Source organism: Varroa destructor, unplaced genomic scaffold, assembly GCF_002443255.2.
Source record: "Varroa destructor unplaced genomic scaffold, Vdes_3.0 BEIS01000002.1, whole genome shotgun sequence".
NCBI lineage: Eukaryota > Metazoa > Arthropoda > Arachnida > Mesostigmata > Varroidae > Varroa > Varroa destructor.
In genome coordinates this window covers 55,090,310-55,117,509 of record NW_019211455.1, presented here as the reverse complement: position 1 = coordinate 55,117,509, position 27,200 = coordinate 55,090,310, and the positions used below count along the sequence as shown (strand labels likewise).

The window sequence follows — 27,200 nt, the reverse complement described above, 5'->3', positions numbered from 1 at the left end:
GTTTTTCTGTTATTTTATGCTCGCACAGTACTACGACTATGAACGAAGAGAAGCTAACCCCAACCCGATCCACTGTAAATATGGCGAGTGGAGGGATCGTGTGAGGTAGGAGGAGGAGGAGGAGGAGGAGGAGGACGAGTAAAAAAGAGCAAGCTAAGATACATTTTTCCATGTCCAAACATACGTATCGGATTCATTCAGTAGTGATACGTCTGACTGTGTACTGTTTGTATCTTGAACAGACTTGTAAGCAGATCTGGCACCAGGATATTGAAAACAATAGCATAGCTCTTTGTATAAACAGGATGCGTTTGTCGAGACACCAGCAGGCTAATACTGTCGTTTGAAACATTGTATTGTATCGGACTGCTGACGTGCGGTAATCGTCTTTCTACTCGTGGATAGCTTTCCCCTTCGAGGCTCGGAATCCGGAACGGATTCAGACGACTTTTGTCGGCGACCGTCAGCCGATATTTCATCACTGCAACGTGTGCAGGTCTATGGAAACGAAAAACTCGATGGACATTGTATACTTTATCGACACGCTATTGTATGACAAGAGCAGATAACATGTAGCATGAACGTGAACGATATTAGCGAGCCACTAACATTCTGCCCGACACATGACTAAAGGATTGTCTGTGACTAGGCAGGTGACGGTAGCTACCTGTTACAACTGTACCTATTGTCTATACGCTAAGAGATCACTATCGCATGTTTGCATCTGTAAACACATCTATTGTGTATGGGAATCCTAGGGACGCTCAGTTTCTTGAGTGTAAAAAGACGAATTAAGTAACAGTTAGCGAACAAGCAACACGTACGTACTTTGCGCCATAATACTGGTACATGGCAATACTGCGTTTACTCGTGTCTAGGTTACACTGTTGCCAAACGGGTTCTAGTAGAAAATATGTCTAGTTTTACTTCAGCGCTACTTCAGAGGGCTGAACCTTAGCTCGAACCGAGGTATTGACTACCTACCTAAGTGTTTTTAAGCCTAATATGACAAACACGTCACGTCGATACCATGACGGAGGCAGCTCCTGGTAGAAATTGTGCCATTGTGCACCGTGCTTTGCGATTTCTATATATATATATATATATATATATATATACATAGATTTTCCTCGATCATGAAATGACGTCCCGCAGTAGCTTGCTTTTCACAGCAAGTACCAACGAAGCGATTCAGGTGATCAATTGAAATTCGGGCCGCTTAACTTATTGGTGCTTCATTTGATATTTCGGTATTCCTGAACATTTGTAAGGCGGAAAGTTGACGATGGAAAAGTTAGTTGTAACGTTTGATGTCGAGAAGTCATGTTGAACCTTTGCCAAGTTCCTCGAAAAGTTCACTATCACATACGACTTACAGCATTTATTTGATATTGCTATGATTACGTATATATTATATCAAGTACCCATAGGGCCTAAGAACTTAGCAAATAGTTGAAAAAAAACACTAAGAACAACGTACCCATAGGGTCTAAGAACTTAGCAAATAGTTGAAAAAAAACACTAAGAACAATGTACCCATAGGGCCTAAGAACTTAGCAAATAGTTGAAAAAAAACACTAAGAACAACGTACCCATAGGGTCTAAGAACTTAGCAAATAGTTGAAAAAAAACACTAAGAACAATGTACCCATAGGGCCTAAGAACTTAGCAAATAGTTGAAAAAAAACACTAAGAACAATGTGTGAATATACAGGTTAATGCTGAAAAAAATTGCCTAGAGAAAAAGACTATATGTAACCTCTATAGAGTGTAGCATTTTCGACAAGACATTTGTCTGACTTGGCGGATAAAGCTTTTTATGCTAGAATTCAAGCGTCGCTTTCATTTGCATGGACCCTTTACGGGATAGAGAAACGCGTTCGTGTCATTGTTTACTAGCTGACCGAATTGCGAAAATACGTCTAACTGTTAAATTTAGCATAGACAGAAATTCAACGCAGCTCTCAATGGCTATGCTGGACGGAAAACTCAGGCTAAATTTACCCACGAATTTGCTGTGAGCTCAATTAAACTTTACAGGAAATACATTCTGTGCTCCGGATATGCAGCCTATTGGAAAAGCGAATGGCTTGGCCTTATCAGGTGCAGAATCTATATAGGGAGAAAGTGGCCTATGACAGTTATTTCAGACAATTTCAATTGTACAATACCGAAGTCCGATTGAGAACGCGTCTGGTGCAATAATGTGTGCGTTTATGCTGCGTGTGGGCTGGTGGCGATGTCCGTCCCAAAAGGCGTCGAAAATAGTAAAATATTGGATTTTTGATTAAATACCTCGAAAGATCCAGGTATCTCGTAGTTCATATAATTTTGCATAGTAGTAGACGCTGCCAGATTTACGCAAATGTTGATACTAGTGGCTGTAGCACTTTCTTTGAGTGATGCCACAGTTACAAATGCGTGCCCCATAATGTGCAAGGCGACTTTCGTCTTCATAATGCCCTTTTTGTCAAATTTGAATTGGGCAACATCGTAACGGGGGCATTACTAAAGACGGGAGTCTTTTTTCGAATTACAGATAATTACAATTGATTTAGAATACATTCGAATTTCTTTTACGTCGGGGCAAACACCCTCTAAATAAATAGACAGAAGAGCAGATGACAAAACGATCCCTGGCCTGACTCGAATAATTGATATTAAAAAAAAAAAAAAAAAAAAAAGAAACTCAGTAAGAAATTAATAATTACATAAGTGTTTATTGTTGAACTTAACGTCCTTAAAACACACACAGTTCACATGCCTCCCGTCTAGATTCGACGGCATCGCGACCCACAGCTGCACACCGTAGTTGATCTAGCTCTAACAAACAATATAAAAATCAAAACAAATATCTCATTTCGCGGATCAACTCGAAACTTAAGCCTTCCTCATATTTTACAGCAAGGGCCCCTTAACTTCTTGACTTTGAACTGCCCGCCCCCTTGACATGACCCACTCTGTTACCGATGCGAACTAGGCGCGCTGGCAGGCACCACACAGATACAAACACATGGCTTAGAGCAGCTGAAAATTGGTTAGTTTCACTTAGCAATTCATCGAGGGCTGTGTGAGTGACTCAATCTGGGCCATTTCGCTTTTAAATATTTCCCTGTTTGTCCATCGCTATGTTTAACAGTGTTGTCTCGAGCCCGACGAAGATGACACGATCCTGTTTTGACCATCTTGCCACGCGTGTGAACAACTTATACCCGCATAGTAAATAGCCGTCTCTAATTCGAACTCCGCAGTGTTCCGTTCGTTCGTTATTTCAATTGACGACGAATCCACTGCCGCGATAGCTACCGTAACAATGGAGCCAATCTGCTGTTAGAGCGCGACCAGGAGGCCATCATGTACGAAACATCTATAGAAGCGTTTATGCGTTGTCGATTAGCGTAGCGCCGACGTACCTTTGGGATGCATCCATGACCGAATATCAGCCAACAGAACGCGACTCCGAGGGCGACAGTGTTTCGATAGGCGTTTGTAATGTTTAACTGATTTGAAAAGCTAGTGGGAGCTCTGAGAAACATTTGCTTCATGGCCTTCTCGTCCTTTTCTCCCCTATCTAATATAAGGACAGTTATAATTGTCGTAAGCAGTGCCAACTGTTCGTTGTAGTTTCTCTACTATATTTCGTTTTTTTGTTGATTAATTGATGGTGGGTGATGATACCCGATGCAGCCGTCGTGGGCTGGGCACCGAATCAACGGTTTAATGGGCAAAACGGCCGAATATTGGAAGGCGGCCCGCGCACGCGTCTGCGCGACCGCTAATGCCGATTGTGATCCGCGTGCTTGCCATGGACTGGCTTCTATCCAACAACCAGACCCATAATCTGCTTCCTTTGTGTCCTCTAACCGCTTTACCGTTGTTGTCACTCGCCCCCCCGCCGATCTTCCTAGATTAATCTGTTGCTGTGTTATTGGCGTACTGTTTTTTTCGCTGTTTCTCCGGTCTTACGAAAGATTGTTGCCGCTGAATTTCTTATTTCAGCTCTCTCTCTCTCTCTCTCTCTCTCTCTCTCTCTCTCTCGGTTATTGAAAGGAGAAACCGGCAACAAGGGTACCTTCTGCGTTGAGCAGCTTCTCACTCTGATTCTGGGTGCACGTTTCCTCTTCACCGTTGACGCGCGCTGCTCCGTCACCTTGTTTGGGCCCTAACGTATCTCCAGGAGTCCGGGATGAGTCGCGATCACCACTGCTACAGTAACATCCAGGTGCAGGATGAACTATTCAAACTGACTCGGGAACTGACGTTTCTGGCGTGGAGCGGTACGCGCAGCGCGTTGAACGGCTTCAGATCACAGATCGACATAGACGGAGCGGTCCCAACAATAAAAATAGAAAACAAACCTAGCCAGAAGGACGTCTGGCACGCGTTGGTGAAGCGGTCTTTCTTTAATGAAGCGACAGCAGAAAAAATTGAGAAGAAGAACTGGGGAATAATTGAAGTCGAGCATATGCATAGAATTAACGAACACCTACAATTTGACAGATTTTTTACAACAGGAGGGACTCCCTGTAACATATAATATGAACACGACTACAAAGCTCGTGTAGGTACAATATATGTCTTTAAGCGTGCTCGGGCTGATTGGGTATTGAATTATTGGGGGGGGGGGGGGGGCGAATCGCCTAAGTAGTAGGTGTATCCTTTTAAGAATCTGCACATATTATTCATATGGGCGAGTCTATCGTTGAATTTGAATATCAGTCGGACTCAAGTATGAAATTGCGGACATCGACGGTGCCCGTACACGGGGTCGGGGTCACCAGGGTCCTGATCACGAATCACGACCTCTGCGCGAATAAGCGAAACACACATGCCGCTCTTCCGCGCTAGTCTTTTTTGTAGTCTTCTTTGCCCCGCGCCTAAATAGGCAGGGTGCGTGTTGGCCTGCCGTCATTACATAACAACGGACAAAAGATAGTTGGATAGCAGCGACGATCAGGACTACAGCATCATTTCGATAGCTCCATAACGAGCTACGTACCAACCAGACATAGGGCAACTGTTGTGTCTTTTCAAAATAAGATGCACTGGATAAAACTGGTATATCGCTCGTCGCTTGTCCACTTTTTGTAGCGAAAAGCCGTCTGGTGAATTATACGGGTGAATCGGATCTATGAGTAGTTTGTATGTGATTTGGTAACATGTCTGCATGTAATGACTGTGTCAGAGGGCCATTGTGTGTCTGATATACAATAGCAGAAGCAGATCTTGCAGGCGTGTTAGGGAGCGAAATGCTTGTTCGATGAGCGCCTGGTACAGAATCGCATTGACATACGCAGCTAGAACGAGCTGACTATCATCATCATCATTTGAATTTTCTGATTTGATCGAAAGTGATTTTTCCAATGATTCTGCCACTCTTACAATGCAAATACGTATTTTACAAAAGACACGGAAAAGTGCCACACAAAATAAGTGAAAACGTGCATTTTATCACACAACGGTAATGAATAACATTGAAAAATTTATTGTAATAGTGGATCACAGCATCCATGTTGACCACGGTCGTCTTCGGCGTCGAAACCTCGACCGTCAAAACTAAAAATATGCAGTTGGAAATGTTTTGAATTTCTATTCACAGAAAAACTGATTTCTCAAGAATCCATCGAAATATATATATATATATATATCGCAGAGAATTTGAGTCAGTCGTTTCTCTTTCCGGATGTTGCACCGGAACTCGGTGGGATCGAAATCCTTACACGCATATACAGCCCTCTCTGATCAGGTTGCGAACCCCAGCCTTCCTATCCGCCCAGCCACCCACTCCCAGGCGACCTGTCGAAACTATTTGCTGTAATAAGCGATCAGCAAGTCTACCTTGGTTACATCTGCATGCGCCCGCAGTGTACCACTACTATACAATGTACCTATGCATCTTTTCTGGTGCACCTGAGTAGAGACGCCGCCAAGCGTTATGGCGCTTTATGTTCGACGCAGCACCAAAATGAAGCAATCGCCTGACCGCTTCGACCTAATCCGGCGACCCGGTCTAAGGTCGACAGGCAAAAGCTAGTGAGGTTGCAGACCGTGTGCTACCGCAGCCTCGCATCCATCCGCCATCAGCCAATTTTTCTCGCACCTGAACCTTCCTAAATCCCCAACGTCAACTTCAACACATCAATAAGCCTAGCGTTGTATGAGGTAGAGCTAACTACGGTGCACTAGGGACATGTCAGAGGTCGTAAGGTTTTGAAATCCCAATACTGTCGCTCGTCGCGTCTCACCGCGCTCTGATCAGTCTGAGCTAGCGTTTTGCCGAGGTAGCGGTGAGTCGATGACATTTGGGGGATAGACGTCGGTGGGCGACTGGTAACTTGGCGTTCCGTAAAACGTCGATGATAACGTAAATGCAGAGGAAATGAACGGAATCGCTGAACCCCGACGGATTACCGGTTGGCCGACGGATATCGCGACGTCCAATGAGTTTAAAGATGAGATGAGACAATCTGAATCGGTGGAAATGTGGGGGTTTCGGTTTGGGGGGTGAAGGCAGATTAGGTTCATGCCGACGGTGATCCATCGGAGCGAACCTGGTACGAAAATGCCGAGGAGAATATTGCCTTGATGAGCAAATGTCTTCATATTTGCTTCATATATATATATATAGAGAGAGAGGGTGAAAAAAGCATCTCAAAATTCTAAACTTCTTGAGTAATATGCAAAGGGACCAGAAATAGCCTTCGTAGGACATCAATGACAGTTGAGCAAGAATTATTTTAACTGTTTTGGTTTACAGCATGATTTGTGTTGAGATTAGTGTGTCATTGATGTCTTACGAAGGCTGTTCCTTTGCTCATTACTCAAAGATTTTGAGATACTTTTTTTACCCTATATATATATATATATATATATATATATGCAGGATATTTCTGACGATCATATTTATTCAATATGATCATCCACCGCGATTACAGCTTTAATACAGAACTTCCTTGTCATTTTCAAGATATTCCTACCTTAAAATAACAATTGAATGCTAACCGTACGTTAAATGATATTGATAGATAAAAACTTAGACACTTGTGTCAATCAAATACACCATGTACAAAAATCCTGAGCGGAATCAAATTTTGAACTAATAGCAAACCGGAAGGCCTAAAAATGCGAAGGTCCTAAACGGCCAATGAGTACAAAAAATGTAAGAAGCCGCAGGACATCTTGCTATGGAAAGGTTAGCTGTTGGAGCTTATCTGGACAATTCAGTTGACACACGTTATTCGGCTCCGCAAGACTTAATTAGGTGGTACTCTGGTCCATCTTGATAAACTTGCGGGCCTTTTAGTAAATGGCGATCGCAATGGCAAGCAGCTAATCTGTGGCCCGCCTTGTATACCAATATATACCAATGCTCTTTAAGAGTATCTTTAATGGATTCCATTTTTTTTTTTCTGTGTCAATCACCCGTTTAATCAGTGTCAATAACCCGTTTTTGCTGTCAGGATCTGTTTTTCTGCGCTGTCAGAACAACGTTGTTGGAAACTGTGAATTTCTGTTTCCAGCATCGTGATGTAGGATCGTATCTTCACAAAAGTCTCCTAAATAGGTTTTTAAGTAGTCCTAAGAAATGTCAGCTTGTTCCCTAAATTTGACAGCAACGGACTTTTTGCTATATAAAGATCCTCTAATAACTCTACACCGGAAAAGCACTTGAAACTTAAATATCTCGATAGAGAGCAAATGCACTCCAATATCTAATTAAATGCTTTTTCAAGTAATTCAGAAAGGTAATAATATGCGCGATAGGAGAAAAAGCTATATATTTTAGATATATTATTTTTAATTCAAGTACTAACCGTATATAAATAAATACTGCACTAATACATTTAAACTATGTGTAGATTTCCGCTCTATATATTCACATAGCCTTTATGAACACTAAAAACCTCTTTCAAGTTACCCCATCCAAACAATGTCAGAGGACAAAAGTTATCAATAGCATTTTCTATTATTGTGCACTTTAATTTGATTCGACCATGGATGTTGTTGGATCTCAAACCCATCTTATCGCACCGTGTCCACAAAATATACGATTTACGTCCTGCCTCCCAAATTACAACGACAACGAGTATCTCGAGTCGGATCGCTCTCTATATTATCATATGAGTACGTAGACGAGTTTTTTCGCCACCACCTGCCTCTACCATGCGTTTGGTACGTGATCTGAACCTGACTTATACGATTATTTTTAAGCAGTACCAACTTCATGTCCATCGCGTCGATCTTCTTTTGCGCGTACAGGCTCGTGCCTTTTTTAAGCACACCTTGGATATCTTCAGCCATCGAAAGATCGATATGTGGTGCACCGTTTTCGATGCCAGCCGTGCTGGGCTTAAACCGTCTGATCGTTCCGTCACAGCATCAGCAACGACATAAACAACAGCTCCCCTGATTCTCGTACGCGCCAGTTCTAGGAATATTTGCACATGGCGTCTCGATCATGATTCGAACCCTCTTTATCCCTCTTTTCTCCGATGATGACGACAACGAGTCTGACGGGTACGCTCATATGACGTTGTTGCTCATGAAGATGATGAGTCTTCGACCCTAATCGGACGAACCAAATCGGCCTTCGTGATCTGCCAACCACTAGCGTCGTGCTCAATTGCAGGCCGATCTATAGAAGACATTCATCAGAGTTCTGCTGATGGTCTAAGCACGCTCGCGTAGCTTGTTACGTTGATCTGCCGTATGTTTCGAGTGCATCTAACAGTAACAGCAGCCTCATTCTCTCTCTATTTCTCAGCGTCGCCCAGAGCAAGTTCAAAGCAAAGCCTCTTGTTCCGTTTCTTTTTCTCCATCCACCCCTGCCTCCCCCGGGGTCCACCGTACGCTAGATTGACGCGACTCTATAGCGTTGGATGATTGTTTGAACCGTTTTCCTTCGTTAGCCCCAACAGTCCCCCCTCGCCTAGGCCACGTCCGGACACCGTGTCTAGAATATGTTACCCGTACTGTGTCTATTCACCCAGTTAGCAGCAGGTAAAGCGGGTGTCCTGTGTCTGAATGTGGCAGCATCCCAGTCGAGTTAGGTACCAGTTTTCAGTTCGAATTTTCACGCCGACAGAAGCATAGGCCGATCACATCAGGCCAGAAAAATGGTTCATCGTCGTCCGCTTCGAGTCATCTTCGAAGTCGACTGCTGTGGCGGGGGCAGCTGTTGTCTACGGTGCGGTGGACCATCTTCGTCTGCCCATCTTTGCTTGATTCGGCTTGAAAGCCTGCAAAATGTCAGTATGAGCGAGTGCACGAGACGAAGCGAGGTTCGTGGGGTGAGCGCCATGAACACTGGAGGCACGACGAAGCACGACCGGTAGCAGCGGCTCGTCGGCCGCTGTTCAGTGGCGATTGATGTTCCTCATCGGGTTCATTTTGCCTGTAGTTACGAGGCGACGAAAAAAGGTGGAACATTCAGGAATGGCGGAGAAATCGTGTAAATACTATTAAAGCAGATTGTAGAATACTGATAATACTGGTGCGTATAGTGAAAACGGGGCTGTTATGCTGTAATGCGAGGCGACTGGAATGAATGCCCCCTTTTATGGCGGAATCACATTAGACATTGTTCATATCCTCGCTACATATCCATTGTTAAGCATCACTGGTGTATTTGCCGTTCGAGCTTTCTGAATGTCGCCACTGTTCCCACTGCAAATCAGACTACTAATTTCTACAACGAAAACGCATCGACCCGAGTCAAATCGAATCCGTAGTTTATATGCAATTAATAGACACTTTACGGGCATTAATGCATGTAGCATGAACATACGTATATATTACACGTGCATGTATAGCCCTTTTACATGCACGGAGATACGTATCTGTGTAGAGAAAATGGCGTAAGCTATCAATGGCTCTTTCAATTTGAGGCCCCTAGTGTGGCTCGTAGCCCCAGAGAAGACAGCGTTGGTACTGCCTAGATAGCGCCTGGCAGCCTAACCGGACACAGCGAAAACGAGCTAATACAACGAACTTATTTTTCCAACACCGTCACGTCGCTTGACAGCTCACGCGATCCAAAAACAACCTGCCTAAGACCTGTCTTCTGTTACCAGCACCTAGCACGAACTAACCTTGTATTGCTACCTTGCGTCGTCATTTGCTAAGCGTCTTGACAATATTGCTTGACAAATCTTCTCACCCTGCTCTTTGTGCGCCACACTACCCCGAGACATTGCTAATCAGTGCTGTGTGCTTGTAAAATCGACATCTAAACCTAGCGCTCTAATGGTTGTTGCCTTGTATAGGCTTTCCGGATTTTTTGACCTCAGAAGCCACCCCTTACGTATAAACAGCACGATTTCATCATATTTCAGCAAAAATCCTATCCTCCATTTGTACTCTTGTGTTCCCGTTCGCCCCCACAACTTGTCAATGGCCGAAACCACGTAAGGCTCTGTCGGAACGTTTTCGTTTGAATAGCGTTGAACGACAATACTCCATATTACCGTATAAGTGCTGTGGTACGCGAACGTGGTTCTTTTGTGCACTGCGTTCCTGCTGTCGAGTGATAATGGCACAGAACCGAATTCAAGATCAAGACGGTGTTGAATGATCGATAAAAAATAAAAGGCCACCATAGGCCAATATCGCGATGTCGTATCCGACCGAAGGCTCGTGCTTGAACGCCAAACCTGTATGTCACACTATACTATTATTTATCGTGCTTACAGAGACTCCTGTACATTGCGGTATCGGGTCGCCTACGAACGATACGTTCGACGACTCCATCGACGCTGTTGCTTTTGCTTGCTTTACTCGTTACTATATGGTGATTTTAATTATAGCCAGCCAGTGGCATTCAGCCACAAAAACTACTCATCGAGTATCATTAGTCCTGTCCTGTGTGTTTCTTTGCGAAGGACAGACAAAAGCTTAGACACTTAAGTCTGTCATCGTTTGTTCGTCCAGTAAAATTACAGATGATGCGACACTTAGTTCGTTGGAGTTGAGGTTCCCTTACGTGAGTCGACAATGGCAGTTGCCAATATGATATGGTCGTTTATTACACAGTGAGACAACACAGTTACTAACAGGGAGATAAAAAGAAGTACCCATGTATCGTTTCGCTTTGTCAACTGATCTTATATCGAGCGATAGTTCTACCTAGAATCTACAGTGTACAATACTTCATATGTGGACAACACCCGTGTACCTTTCAACTTACTTTTTTTTTATTTTTTTTTTAGTTTATTTTGTTTTTATTTGTCAATGTTTTTACCCGAGAGATCTCGTTATCTTCTTGTAAAACAAGGGATAAAAGCAGCTTCCTGCTAGCTCTGGGCTGGTGATTTTGGAAGTTTAATCAAGCCTTTGTCTTTTTAAATAGATCATCACTCCAGAATGACTCCGATGAAGTAAGCTAACCGTTTTAAAGAGATCCGTTATAGCACTGGCAATGAAAGCCTGCAAATGAAGTAAAAAAATACCTGAGCAATCAGCCTGCCGATCTGCCACATGACGACTCGCATGTATCATCTCTGAAAATAGCCTAATACATTTTCAGACTAATACATGTTGGACGGAATTATGTTGACGGAAGCACTTGTTGAAATGACTGATTAACGTATATAGCTGACTGCTGATGACACTCGGGTTCTGTTGGTAATCCAGTGGGCAGTCAGATGAACCCAGCTTATTAAAGGTCGTCCACGGCATTTATATGGCTGGCCCGGAAACCCCAATTTCATTAGGAGTATTATTATAACCATTTATAGCTGCAATAAATAATTGAGAGGATGTGAGTAAACGTTTCCATCAGGCCACAGAAACACTGGCTAACCAATGTGATAATTGGCAAAAAGGCAGTCTTTTCGTGAGCTGTATGGCTGGAAACCGTTGCTGATTCACTGATTTGCAATGCGACTTCTATTCTCAACCCAGGCTATGCGACCCACGGGCGACTCTAAAGATCGTTAAATTTTTTTTTTTTTTGGGTTTTTTTCCTCGAATTGAATTATATTTATGTACAATGGTGATGGGGTTTGAGTTCTGGTAGATCATCTCTGGCAAAATGTCTCACAAGTGACCAAAATCATTTTTACCGCGTTGCTGTTATGAGCTTCATTTACGCTACCTAAATTATCGCTAGTATTTCCCAGCATAACCGATTGTGATTTAGACGGGAAGTAGATAAACTAACGGTACATATAACATTGACTTGCTTAAGAGTTTGTAGGCGATTTAGGGCTGATTGGTCTGTAGGGGCTGCGTGAGCCACTCTCGATTGACGCGGGTAGCGTCGAAGAAATTTCGAGGTCTCAGCGTTGGGATAGCGTGCTTCGCCACAAGTCCTTGCTGATATCACGTACCGTAGCTGAAACGCGTCCTACGTTTATTATGTATCTGATGAGTAAGGCGAAACTAGTGGCTCTGTGTCTGAACGACATGTCGAGATATGAGATATAAATTGGAAAAATTGCTTTTTTAATACTTATATTTTGTTGAAATAAAAAATTGAAAATGATTTTAGGCATTTATTTTTTTTGTACAGACAGGACAATCCGAGCATAGCAATTATTTGTTGACATAGCTCATAACCTGCGTAAGTGTTCTCGTTTGACCCGTTCTATTGGCTTTAAAATCAGCCTTTCGAAGGTTGACTCCGTTCGGTCACTCCTCAAAAACATGTGTCTATAGGTTATAGACATGATATTAATCACACAAACGTACCACTGGTTACACTTGTCTTACCTTCTATTAGCGAGTCCTATTACGAGTTCTCTAAACGGTAACAAGCGATAAGTCATTATAACTACGAAGTACTTCATGCATGATGTATAACACCTCCCCATAATCGACTAAATGGTACTATTTCATCTGTACTTTACCGATGACGAAGACTCAGCCCGATCGGAAGTTACACCAAAGGTGACCGACTACCTGTTTCAGATTTTCCCGCATCAGTGGATCGCATCGTATCCTACTCTCGGTATGAAACGAAGGTACACAAAATGGCTTCCGAACGAAAGAGCGCGTTGTGCTGTCGGCGATCTAAGTTAACCTATCTACCATCTACAGGCAGTTCATTCAGCTAGAAGGTCGCATGCCCGTTTCTAAGGATCGCCTAGTCCTGAACCGGCGTGCTCAAACTGCAAACTTTGCAGAGGTTATGGGAACGGCCAACGAACCCTGAGCGTCCAGTTTAGTGGCGACGAACTTTGCAAGTTCGATTACCAAGTTTAGAGGGGTGACCGCGGAGTCATTGGCCGGCATCGCTGTCCGGGAGGATGTGGTACGTCGTGCATAAACTATTACATACCTATGATGTCAGATCCTATGCCAGTGAGCGCTTTAGCGTTGCGACGTTCATTAAGCTTCAGTCGACCGACGGTGAATTCTCGCTAGGAGGCCTAGGGTTCACTGAACGTACCGCTGACAACGTTCGAAGTGACATATGACGAAATAACTTATGATTATATGAAACGAATTATGCTAATAGCCAACATATAGATTGTTGACTCACTGAGCAAAATCGATTCCATAGGGTATGTGAACAGGTAGGAATGTTTTGGTTGGTTAACTATAAAAATGTGCTTGTCAAGGAGGGTTCCCGAAATATGCGTTTTTTTCATTTGTTTTTCTTATTCTGTCCTCGTTTGGCATACGAGGCAACAAAAATCAATCGAGCAAATTTAAGGTACCAGAATAACCTAAAGCTCTACATGGAAAATGGCTGCCATGCCATTTAAATCGTAGTGGGAACGTTTTCCAAACGGATAACATAATTTTCTTTTAGTCGTAGTTTAATTGTCCGCATTATATCAAATACAAACCGTATCGATCAATGTTTCATTCAGCTTTTATCTAGAAACATAACAATTGCTTGACATATCCTTTCATGTAAACGGCAGTCCTTTTTATACGTTGCCGTCCTTGTGGCTTTTTGAATTCGTTTAAGATCTCTCCAGGATGTTCAACGGGCTTTCATCTGCCTTTGTTTTTAAACCCTATTTTTTTGCATCTATCTTTGTCTGTGCGTCTAGCCTATAATTGGCACAGTCCGCACACTGGACGTTAGCTCTGACAATCGGATCAGGCGGATCAAGCCAATTCTGCTATGGCTAGGGCCGCTATCCGTTGCTCAGCATGTCCTGCCAGACGGTTGGGTGTGTGCCTGATAGCAGGTCCTGGTTCTGCTGGTTACGAGTGCCGATGATCAGAGTCTAGAACATTTAGCAGCGTTTAACGCGCGCGCGTTCTCTGTGGGAATTGGCGCTACAGCTCTGAAAGAACCTCAACTGGGATAGTAAAATGATCGAGAGAATAGTACTCATTGCGTTGTAGTCATACGCAGCCTAAACAAGCGGTAAAACGCGATGACGGGCAACGGTTTCACCCAGCTTCGTGGTCTGAAACGGGCCCAAGTAGTCCGCCACTGTTCAAAGTGGCTACAATGTCTTTTTTGTAGCTTGTTCGGCTACGTCATATATCAAAGGTCTCCTCTTAGTAAGCGTGTGCTTGTGTGTGCAGACTTCGAAGTTAAGTAACGTAGATGCGAACACGCAAACACTCACCTATTACAACAATCGTAGTATTACTACGGCGCCTTGACAATGCGTTTACCGCAGACGGATCGCCGCTGCCGCCGTTCGGCCTGCTTCGGCCGGTGAAGGGCGTCGTGACTGAGCTAGTTCCGTAACGGTGGGAACCTCCTTGATGAACCGGCGATAGTTGGCCAACTTGTTGGTCCTGAGATAACGACTAAACGGTACAGTCCCCAGGAATTCGTAAGGATAGTTATAGAATATTTACATCTGTGCAGGTAGCCAGATAGGTGTAGCATAAAGGCAGCAACGGTGAGGGCGAAGGTAGCGAGCAGGTTTAGCTGGTTGTTAAGTTTTCCGAAAGAAACAACTGATTTACCATACATGGGCTGCTTGGACATACGCTATACAAAGATTAGTAAATCTGAAACATGGCAGTACCCAAAGAAGAGATAGTTAAAGTAATAGTAAAAATACGAATTAAATTAGGAAATTGGACTTACTCGTCATTTAAGGGAGCGTAGGGAGCTATCCGATGCAAAAAAATACAGTTTGAGGTACGTGTAACGTAGAACACGCCAATATGAAAGGAAGGTAAGCGGATTCGAAGACAGGAACAAAATGTATGTGACAAAAAACTCTTTGACAGAAGCGATAATATATATGGTGGTGTTAGTGTTTACTGTGAGCGCGTACTTCTCTAAACGTACGTGTGAAGTAACGTGTTTGCGAAGACCAAAACCTCCCGAAGTCGACATCTTCGTCGATACAATATTATTTACAATAGGGTAAACAGATGATATCTATGTTTAGAATATCTTGGCTTGGAAATAGGTTTATCTGTGAATAAAGAAAAAGAACAATTCGAACGCACGTACAATAGAATGGGATCGTCTGTAAGCGATTCTAGTTCTAGTCTGACTTCACGGTTTTTTTGAGACATTTTAATGATTTTCACGGGTATGAATTATTTGGCTGCTCTATTTGGGATTACAGCCAGGGTTAGAGTGTGAGATTCATTTTCAATCGGCTAGGTACTATATTCATTTGAAAGTTGACGGAATTCCGTTTGTTGCGGTTGAGAGCGCCGGATCCATTCCCTTGTTTTACTCCGGATATGATAGCAAGCACTAAAGATGTTATTCCGACTCCAGGATCTCGTTCCACCATAACAGATCGGTGACAAACAGCAGTTTTTCGTTAGAGAACATCCGGTATCCTGTGTCTGACGGCCAGGATGTGTTCTGAATTCAAGTCAACGAGCATTACTGTCACCTGTGTCACGATGGCGCTGTTTCTGACTCGTCGATGCACTGTCTTCCTTTGGATTTTTTCGCCAATTCAGTTTATCCTGCCTGTTCTCCGCCATCTTTTCAACGGGACGGATCGTTGCCTGTTAAGCCGGTGTTTATGCGCCCACCACTGGGCTGCTTCGAAAGAATCGCGCCCGTTCCCACAGGATGGCGACCTCAAAGGTTGGTCGACCCAGGAGACTCGTTCGAATGCAGTGGCCCACAAACTCTACGTAGTAGTAGTCTATATGCAATTCGCACAGCGCGTACCTCATGTACCTCCAACATCCATATAGCTCATACCTTCCCCAACACTCAGCAAAATTCTCTCAGAGAGAGGAACTGAGAGAGTTTGGTCGCCAGCCGACGACGGAGCCCCTGTAACAGGTTGTTCAATTGAAATTGCTTCTTAGTTGTTCACATTTGTGCATTGGTTTTTTTTTTCCTCTGCTACTAGATGAGTTTTCGGCACTTCTAACTAAGAGTCCTATATCGTGCACGCCCATATCGGTAGTAGGGCTCACATAGCGAGCGGGCCGATTAGTCGGCAAATTTTTACATACATCTTCGGTGAGTGCGTGGCATTTCTGATAACTGCGGATGCGGATACGTATGCGAGGCGCCGGGACTCTCAATGGAGATCACCGAGGAAGAAATACTGTAATAGAATAGATCATATCTATCTGTTATGTGTATACAGATAATGGGTTAAATTTATGCGAGTTCAGGGTTCGTAAGTATTTAGGAATAGAAGCATAAATATAGGTAGGACAGACCTTACGTTGAACGTAAAATGCAACGGTGTAAAACAATGAATGATTTTCGAATAAGCGTAAGCATTATGTGTACTGGGGCGTTGGGCTGAATTATCTATAATGAGTAGACTGTACTGCCCTGCCTACAGCAACTAAGTTCTTGGCAATGCTAAAAGTTAAAATAAAACTGGGCTATTTGAATTCAGCTACGAAATTTCCATTGCGTGACGTGACTGCTACCGTGGAGGCTACTCTACGAGCTGGGTCGGTGTGCGTGGCTCGTAAGGGGCGGTAAATAGAATGACAATGAATGAGAAAATCGACCTGAAATAAACGGCAATTATAGCTTCGATTTATACGACAAATAATTCATAGTAGAAAGATCTTCCATAGAGCCGGATATAGCTTGGACATTCAAAAATTTTCCTTGCGATATACTTCGTCTGTTAGGGGGCATATCCGGATCAGACCATATTCGACGTTCACCACCGAAGCGACCATAACGTCGAGCATTCGTACGACCTCCACCCTTCGAAAATCTGAATCTTCGCGATGATTCGCTTTCGTCTGCTCGGGTTTCCGCTCCCACCAGCCGTCGACTGTCTCGAACTTCCGAAACCGCTTTGCCCAACAGCTGAAGGATCTTAAAACTTGAAAAGAACATCGATGGTTCTCGAAGTGCTGGTGATGCCGTGGTCACCGCGAATTTCTCTTTCCTTTCTGAGATCTATATGGCCACCCCGCCAGAGTCTACCGTACGCCTTTTCTCGTGAGTTAGTGAGTCGACGCCTGCACGAATCTTATGACTAGCCAGGGCGAAGCCAGCTACAGCCGTCTAATCGTGACTCTTCGCCGTCTATGCGCGACCGAATCAACCGATGAACCTATATTAGCGTAGTATGTTCAATGGCCGATCAATGATTCACCTTGCCCATAGCTCTAAACAATTGACGCTGGGTCCGGAACAGCTTTACAAGTTCTCACAAATTCGTTCTTGCTCCGTCGGTCCATACGCCTCTTTAATAAGACAAACTCTAATGCTACTCCAGCTGTATGATCAGCGGCCACAGAAAATGGTCACATACAGAAGCTGCCTGAATACAGGCGGCGGCAGCAGCAACCCGATCACGCGGCCGCTTTCTTCAGTGGGCATCACCGAAACTTCACGTGGGAAAAAGTTCGGCAAGACAAACGGAAACCTTTGCTAATACGCCGTGCAAGAGTGAGAGAGTTCTCATTAAGACGAATATTATCCAGCCTGGCTAAATGTAGCTTTTTGAGTAAAGCAATCGCTTGCTTGATAAGTTAGGCACTACCTTGCGAGTTGAGAGTACGAAGTTCTGCGTACGTCCCCCCAACATAGTCGCGGACTACGTTGGGGTTAGCTGGGAAAGTTGCCCCTGGTAGACGACGAGAAGCTTCAATAAAAAACGTGTTAATAGAAATAACGTTTATTCTCTAGGTACGACAACTTGCCATACAAGAACTGTCTACAATACGCTTTCAAGGTTGTTGACGGTAGGGCGGGGTAATTAACATTTAAATACTTCCGCTGCCTAAGAGGGCATGGCCACCTTATAGAAAACTTTTAAAAAAGGGAAAGATTCGATTACATGCTATGGTAGCGTGCTGTTAATGAATGGACTCCACGATTCACAGAGCTCGCTTCAAACATTCTCCGACCTAAAATATATTATTTTATCTGTTTACATGCAAGCTCAGCAATGGCAGAGAGGCTAGATCGTCGTTAGATCACTATGATGAAATTTGACGACTTTTAGGATCCCCTGCCGATATAACCACAACAAACAAAATCTTTGCAGCGATATTTGCGACAAAGGCCCCTCGATTCGGCAATTTCGAAGTTTAAATGTGTCTTGTCGTCTTACAAGCTTTCTTTGCGTAGAGGTAAGACCTCAGGCCGACTCGAAAATCCCCGATATCCACAAAACGTCGCACTATCCATGATTGTCGGTCTTGGTGATTCGTACATTCGCAGTACTCTACTTCACGTTCTACAGCAGTGAACGATTTGTTTACGGGCCAACAGACGGATTAACGTTGCCAATGCAGAAACAAACAAACATCTTCTATATAGTGATAGACTTAGGCCGAACGAATGCGTCATTGCCGACGACGCGGTCGTGCCCTCAGCCTCGACTGTTGATCGCAAGCCGTACCATACATTGGGTGTTTGTCGTGAACAAATGATACGATCGTGTTATTGCCTGGCTATAGATTAACAAACGCTTGAGTTTTGCTGTTCCGTTGCTCACTTGTAGATTGCTCAAAACGTGACAACGTCCACCAGCTCGAGGACTAATCGAGGCTGCCGAGCTCCGAGGTGCTCCACAGATGGATGCATAGGTGGTGGCCGATGTCACTTGGGGGATTGGCCCACTGATTGAATGCGGGGGCCGCCGCCCACAAGTATTGTATCATGTTAATGCCGTTAGCTTGAGCACAAACACTACATGTCTTTAGGAAAAACAGGGTAGTGACGAAGTTGTTGTTTATATTTATCTTTTCTATTCGTTGGACGTTATGATAAAATCGGTGTAGACACATGAATATGCACGAAGTGAGATTGAGGTACCTTTCTACAGAGTGCCCCAGTAAAGAACGACAACTAACTTAAACGTCCGCATTACGAAAAAGTAGAATACTATGTACTGTTTATAATGAAGAACGGACCGAACTGTGCTTTCGATCAATGGTCGCACATTTTTTCTCTGTCGACGATATCCTTGCTATATTAATGTTTATGTATCATTAAGGGACAACTACTGCAGGATCAGCTATCGAAAACACCTGTCGCAAGCAGGCGCGCTGGCAATTTCGAGGTACACTCAAAGTTAGCCATTGTTTTTCTAATGCAAAGAGAAAAACTGGGATCTTATTATTAAATATATATATATATATATATACATTAGATGTGAGCCAATTCTCGTGTAGCTATATAACACAACATTAACGTCATGCAACCGTTCCATTCTTGCGACGCGAGTTCGATTCCCAGGCGATGCAAGACTAGTTGCAGCAAAGCTCCCTAGGGAATTGATGAAGCTTTAACTAAGTACGGAGTTTCCAGTCTAACTTAATTTGCGCAATACTTCTTTGTATCGTCTGTCAGTATTACATTAACATTTACCTAGTAGATAGCGTAGTTTTTTTTTAGCGTGAACGTCGCTTGAAAATTCCAGTTCAACGATCGGGCGTTTCCGAAGCGATAAGAATTCAACTGAAAGCTCAGTTCTTAGCATCACTGTATATGTTTGTCCTCTACATCTAATAGAGCCCAGTGTTCAGTCTAAATAGGCGAAGAGTTTTCGCGCGTTAATTTGCCACACATAGTTGAACAGGAACCCACTCAGTCCATTCATGCCATTGTGACTCATCAATAAGTTAAAAAGGCTAGATACGAAATCTAGCGGGCCAGCTACTAATGGACGTAGAATGATTAAGCCTGTTCCCCAATGAACCCCCCAGTGGCCAATTGCTTTCAACCCTCAGCTCTATGCAGTCTATGCAAATTGATCGACTTCACGCTTAATACCCCTATGTGACATTCGCCTGATCTGGAAACATTTTTTATCCAGATTAGATAGACTTTATATTGCTTAACACTATTTGCGTACTCTACACAGGCCTATGTCATACATGGACCTATAAGAAGCAGAAGCAAACCTTTCCAAAATTGTTTAATGCGACGACTAGGTCTATTTAGAATTTATGCACCAAACTGTAATTGCATGGGTACATTTTCAACTATACGCGTCGATCATGTTGTCAATAATCAGTGGGGTAGCTGGAGCTTTTGGAAAGAGGATGTACCTGTACATCGTAGAGGCGATGGTTGTTAATTTATTCTACGACGATTTGTTTACATTGCATTTCAAGACTGACGCAACGGGCCGAAAGCCCATAACCCAAACAAAAAAGCCCCAATGAAACCGAAGCCCAAGCTTGTTTGGACCGGCAGGGGCGCTACAGTAGTTCACGTTCTGACTGTTGCTCAGACGATGTTGGCTTTCCTAAGTCATATATCCAGCATCATTGTTCATCCAAAGATGAACGCATCTATTTTATAGCATAAATATCAGTGATCTAATGGTATCTATTCAAGCGAAGCATCTGTCGCGTACGCTTAGGTTCCATTGCATATCACAGTGAAAATAGGCTTATCCACTTGACGAGCGCGCCCAACATGGAGAACTACTAGATACACCGATCCTTACATTATTCCCTAACTAGCGATAGAGTTCCTTATTAAGCAGTGTCAAAATACGTAAACTTCTTATATCTGTACGGTACCTGGCCCTTCTTACTGACATAAAATTAGTCTCAGTTGATGAAACACCCGCTAACGTCCACACGCACGCCTTAACCATACATCTCAGTTACAAACCTTAGATATTACCATTCCTGCAGCCTTAGTAGTCACCCACTTCTGACCTACATGGCCGCCAATCGATCTTACGGCGCAACGAGAAAAGTTGTCGCTCGGAAGAGTTTTGCTCAGGTACGCGATGCCAGGATTACACGTCTGCGCATATGCCTGCGAATTGAACGCTCACTTGCTCAGTGAATCTGAAACAATTTTTCTGACCTTCTCGCGCTTCAGGCCTCCCTCCATTACCTCCTCCGCAGGTCGCCCCCAACCTAACTTAACCTTGCTCCGCATTCATCTGTCTGTCTATCTCAACGTGTCGTAACTTCCGTGCCACATCGTCTTTGGTATTATGGCTGTCTAGATGCGTTTTTTCAATGAACAGAAGCCAACCGTCTTTTGCCGAAAAAACGGCTGCTATATCGATCTCTATCCTACAGCAAATTTCCTTCCTTCTCTTTTAGTGGATTCATTGTTGGCTCATCCAACTGCTTGGCAGCCTTGTCGGAAGCTCGCACTGTAGTAATACCTAGGAAACCTAGTAAACCCGCGTAGAAGTTGTGTTTGCCGCATAGAGTGCATCTATACTGGGGCTGTAGACATCTCGTGCGCGTCAGGCCAACCAGAGGCGTGGTATCTCGACAGCAGGTTCAAATGCTATCGTAGAAAGGACAAAAAGACTCTGAAAGCAACAAGCAAAGATGGACGATTAGGATTTCCTAGTTTACTGGTTGAGCGAGTGCAGGTTCTAGACTGGGTCTGCTTGGCCTGAGTGGCTTACACAGCCTTGACCCGTTAAATGTTCGCTATCTTCACCTGTCTCAAGAAAGAGAAACCATATGTCGGCAGAAAACAACGGCACAGATGTGTATACCCAGGTAAAGAATAGTTAGCGGTCGCACTCTACTCGTGCCGCTGTTATTACGCGGCTACCTGACAGAACGTATGGGGTCCCAGTCTTGTTGATGCCTTACCAGGAAGTGCGAAGATGGTGGCTCATACTAAAGAATGAATGACATCATGTCGGAGCCGCACAACTGTGTCTGAAGAAGAACTAGTGACTGTTCAATGAAGTTGCTTGCCTGAGGTTTAACTCACTCAGGATCCTCTCTTTTGCATCATAATGCAAACCCATTCTCTTACAGTTGGCTTAGCCTTAGGTCAACTTTAGGAGCATATTCATTTGAACGCGGTTTTATCGAACATGCCAAAAAAAAACATTTCTAAAGTTTTTTTAGGTGTCAACTACGCTCTGCGTATATTTCTGTGAAGGTTCAGACTAGGTCGAGGTCGTTACTGCAAACTTAGGTGGAATAGAAAATGAAAGACATCTCCAATCTAAATAAATACACGCAAAAATATCAAATAGTAGGTGCTGCATATCGATATTTTTATCTAAAATTTCTGGCACGGTTACTATAAAACATGTAAATTAGGTATAATTCAATTTGCACTCTCTATGTGAAATCATCGAGCACAAATAGGATGTACTATCAATCGTTATATATGCATATATGTCTGCTATATGACACACTATCAAGATTCCGGCCCCCGTTCGGGCTGATAATACCTCCAAGTGTGTATCTTATTACCTACCATTGGCGATACCGAAATCGACGAAATCACTGTAGTATTCAGTATGCATCTTATGCGAAAAGAGTACGAAGCCCAGCGGGTCTACCAGCGCTGCTGCTGTCGAGATCAGCAGCCGCCTGAACTGGGTTTCTTACATCTCGTTTTTAGCGGCAACCGCAAGCCCGCCCATTCCCACTGGTCCGTTTTTTGAGCGTAGCGCAGGCCATTACGCCTCTCAATTTCTCGGCGTTTCTCTCTCTAAATAGCACCTGTCTTGTTTGGCCTTCTGTTATATTAATCTGCTTTTTAATTAAACTCTTGTTTTCGTACCTCACAGTCTGGCGGCAGTCGACATGTGGGTACACGTCATATGTCGACAGCAAAAAGGAATGTTTGCCCCGGCCGGATACGGCAGGTAATAGCTGTGAGTACTCGTTGTTATTGTGGTCGTCGTCGTCACAATCATCCATATTGCACCAACATGTCGGACCCACCAGTTTTGTGTCCTGAATAGCGAATCAAACTGGATAATCGAGCAGTCAATTTACAGCAGAGTGATTTTGTGCCAAATTGTAGCGCAGTTAATCAATTGCGACGTACTATTTACTGGAGCGGAGTTTTTGTGTTATATATATATATATATATATATATATATATATATATATATATATATATACAAAAAGCATGTTGACTACTTTCAAGTTAAAAGTAAACCAAATGATATCCATAGTTTAAAATGGCAGTGCTCTTTAAAAGCACATGCACTTTGTTGATCGATTACCTTCTGCCATTCTTAATCACACATTAATACAATCACTGTAGAACATCTGTGGTTTCTCGGCGGAAAATTATGACGAATGACCGACCTTAGCATTTTTCCATTGAAGACAAACTATCGCAAGTTCGACAGAGGCCGAAACCGATCTCACTAATCTAATAGTGCAAGGGCCAAACTCCACAGTGGATGCTTTCGAATGTCCTATTTCAGGTCTCTCAATTGTGCTCTGGCCTTGACATCGTAATAAACAATGCCGTTCACGAATTCACAACACCGATAGCATTGTCTCTTTCAGCACCAGTTTTTGCCGCTAATTTTAAAGTATGTTTTTTTTTTTGAATTTTTAAGCGATGCGTTTTTTATCATTCGCAATCGACCCTTTTAGAAGTATCTTGATCTCGTTGTGTTTTCATAGGGTTTGACAGATGAAAATTCATTCGTTCGAACCGAACGGCATCCAAACATCGAGTTTTCCCCAATGTTTAAATGGTATATTTTTAACTTTTTTCCCTTTTTTTTTTTTTTTTTTTCTTTTTTTTGGTCACACGTTGATCCAGTTTAATTTTTGCTCTAATTTTATCGATCTTTTCCGATGACGTATTTTAATCACAAAAAATCACATACTTTCATAGATGGGGACAGCATTTATCATGTGTCTTTGTTGTAAACAAAATTGTAAGGTTTTTCAAATTTTACTCTAGACTCCCGCGATATCTCGACTCTGAATAATAGTACTTCTGTAGTTTTCGACGAGCATCGTTTCAGCCTTCAAATGGCATCAACACGGATTAAACGCAACCTATTCTGTTAGATCTATTCAAAACAATTTAGCTAGAAAAAAAAAAAAAAAAAAAAAGCCAATACAATATGGACGAATGTATTCGACAGAGTCTATATTCCTACAAAATGAAGTACACGTTTACGTGTGCGTGTCACAGCGTCACAATGCAGCCGTGCCTCCGAGTGCGGGCTCGTTTTAGCGTTCAGCTCAAGCAATGCCTATGCATCGACCTTTGTTCACCTGCTACAAGTGAGCGCGATATAATTCGATGAAATCAAGCTCTGAATTCGTATAATACATATTTTCAAACTACTATAGACAGCATATCGTTTTGCAATAGCCCTGTATCGTTCTTTCAAGTCAGCAGTTTAAACTGTACAGTTTCCTCTCACCACTTCACGGCTACTTGTACATACGACTACTCATAGCTTCTAACGTCCGTACTACTCATAACGTATAACGTACATGCCGTACAACATTATCTTCCATGTTCGATTAGTGGCATTGGACTGGTTGACGCTCGGGTCACTGGTGCCGTTGTTGTCTTCTGAAGTCCTCAACGGTGATGACCACCTAATTTTTTTGTTGCTCCTGATGCCCGGCCAACGACTTCACTGTTTCAGATTTTGGCGAAAGCGGCTTTGTTTGCATCGCGAAGGACTTAGTCCTGCGAGGCAGCAGACCAGCGGGACGACGCAGGGCGGATCGGAGTTTTCGTCCGATTTCGTTATCTGCGCATTTTGGCTGTCATCTCTTCGGCAGCTACTGCTTCTGCCGGTTCGACTACATGAGCTACTGGTGTTTTCCCATGTTCATTAATTTTCGAACGAATTCGCGACGACAAGGCAATATACCTTAGGCTGCTAATGAACGGATAAGACCAGACCACCAACAACGGATAATCGGCAAGAACAGTTCCAAGCCCTTCGGTCGAGGTTGGCGTGGCCTTAACGAGTTGTCTCTGTTGGGATGAAGTTCGAATGTTTATCGAAGTGTGCCGCACAAGCCCGGTCGTATACTACTTATGGCGCATATGTAACTGGGCACAGCAGTCGTATTAGCGATCGAGTAAACAGCAAATGGCAAAAATAAACGATACTCACTTCGTTTCTATAATGGAAAAAAAAAAGTGAAAGTTGCGAAACCCACTCTTGGTTCAGGGACTCATAGGCGTGGGACATGTGGCACATTATATAGAGGAAGGTGATTGAAAATGGGTCGCAGGACCACACTGGGTTTTGTTGCTGCCCATCACAACGACGACCCCAATGCTGAGAATGGGAAATCGTAGCGGATAAAAGCGGTCGAATCGGCCAGGAACTACCTCGACTCCGGTGTCGATAGAGCACGCATTGAAAGGCCAGTAAGTTCGAGCAAAAGTAGTCTTTGTTTGTTTGTTTGTGTTTTTTCATGTCCACTCACAGATATTACGTATACGTTCACTTTGGCTTTTTGCTGTTATTATAGAATCTGCGACTTTATATCCAGTGAATGGACAAAATTCGTAACACAACCGGTACACACGACATCATCGTCGATTTTTTGGTCCTTATTTTTTACAAACAAATTTTCGAATTTGACTGACTTGTCTGTGTTCGTTCTACCACATAAGCGATTCTAGTTGAAACAGCTATCAGCGCTAAAAAACCTAATGCAGACTAGCGTTTGCAAGCCTCACTATTTAGCTTACTTTGAGTACATGCATCAAAGCAGATTGAACTTACGACTATTCTGTCTCTCAATTATTTTTTACTGTTATCAGCCTCGAAAATTCACCCTCACCCTATACCGCAATATGCCATGCAGTGAAATACTAACAATGGTCTACAAGTCGTCTCGTTTACCACACGCACACAGACATGTCCGTATATGTTTCACACAATATGGAAAAGTACACAGGTTACCTTGCTTCTTCACGGGAAAACCTCCATAAAGTGACGGGAGGCGCCTTGTATCCGACTGGCTGCCTGCTATTGTGTGTTTGGGTGTGTATCTCTCGTTGCGCCATCTCCGTCTTTTACTACCACTGTCTTCCTGATTCGACTTCTCTTTGAGTATTCGTGGCAATACTGTCCCTGCCGTCAACAGCTGGCGTCTTCCAGATTGCTATCCAGGAGGCGAGAGCGACGGCCGCGTAGTACCTTGGTCAAATCTTTAAATCTTGCCGCTTCGTGGCTATATGTGTACGAGCATGGTATGGTTATAACCCAGCGCGACGTCAGTTAGTAGTTACTCCGCCCGAAATCAGCTGGATTCGCTAATCTTAACCAGCAATTGCGCTGATCGAGCAAAGCCGGTAACAGCGACTACCTTGATGCCTGGTTCTATGTTACTCGTCGCAGTGAAGTAGACGTTATCTACGGGTCACTTGTGCACGGTAGCGCACGAGTTGAAACAACCAGTTAAGCATGCTTTAGAGCGCCATGTACACTGTACCCAGACTGCTGGTACTCCGCTAGACGTCTGCGATGTACCATGCGCCCGCCACACTCGGCCTTTGAATAGCAATCTGGAAATGCCAGCTGTTGAGGGTAAGCGCTTACTGTTGCTGGAGTGGTGATCTTCTATAGAGTCTTCTTTCTGACTGACGCGTCTCTCTCTCGGTCAAAGATTAGCCGTGACACACCTAATGCTGCTCGTCAGCGAAGAAGAGCTGCGGCCATTTGGTTTATAGCTATCTACCGTACACTGACAAAGACCCACAAACAGACGCGCACGCACGCACGCACGCGCGCACGCACACACACACAATGACGTTATCTATTTAACGCGTCGCAGAGTCAGGTTCCCCGAGAATCGCTTGTGGAGGTGGAATCAGCGCGTTATTTACAATAACAACGAGACCGCAACGCCACCACCAATAGCGACAGAAATAATATCAACAATAGCGGCAGCGGCCACCATCGCGACGCCATTGTTGGCATCGTAAATATACGCTAAACAATAAAACAAGTGAAAGAGATCATGGCTGCTTCCATCGATCAGCGCAATGAGCCAAATTGTAGCACCGGACTCCGGCTCGCGCTGCTTATATCTCTCTGTCGGTTCATCTGTTCCCTCGTGGCCCTACGCTCACGCGAATCCTTCCGGAAGGTTGGTCTATAGCGGTCCCGCAGTAGCAGTTG

At 43.7% G+C, this 27,200-nt stretch overlaps 1 protein-coding gene across 8 annotated transcripts; it reads right to left on the bottom strand.

Annotated features, from left to right (window-relative positions):
- Window positions 1-7,761: 7,761 nt before the first annotated feature.
- On the bottom strand, window positions 7,762-26,465 carry LOC111243651 (uncharacterized). Of its 8 annotated transcripts, XR_015320487.1 has the most exons (7): window positions 22,538-25,973; window positions 20,960-21,623; window positions 16,360-16,454; window positions 15,780-16,174; window positions 14,535-14,928; window positions 11,448-11,735; window positions 7,769-9,394 (listed from the first exon to the last, which is right to left on the bottom strand). XR_015320487.1 is itself a non-coding variant. In XM_086979393.1 (4 exons), the coding sequence occupies exons 1-3, from the start codon at window positions 26,081-26,083 to the stop codon at window positions 16,068-16,070; spliced, it is 306 nt and encodes a 101-aa protein (XP_086835519.1). In that variant the 5' UTR covers window positions 26,084-26,465; the 3' UTR covers window positions 12,481-14,928; window positions 15,780-16,067. The 8 variants fall into 8 exon arrangements, 2 of the variants coding, with proteins under 2 accessions (XP_086835519.1, XP_086835520.1); XR_015320486.1 differs by having other exon boundaries at window positions 7,762-11,735; XR_015320488.1 differs by lacking the exons at window positions 7,769-9,394; window positions 11,448-11,735 and adding an exon at window positions 12,481-14,243.
- Window positions 26,466-27,200: the final 735 nt, after the last annotated feature.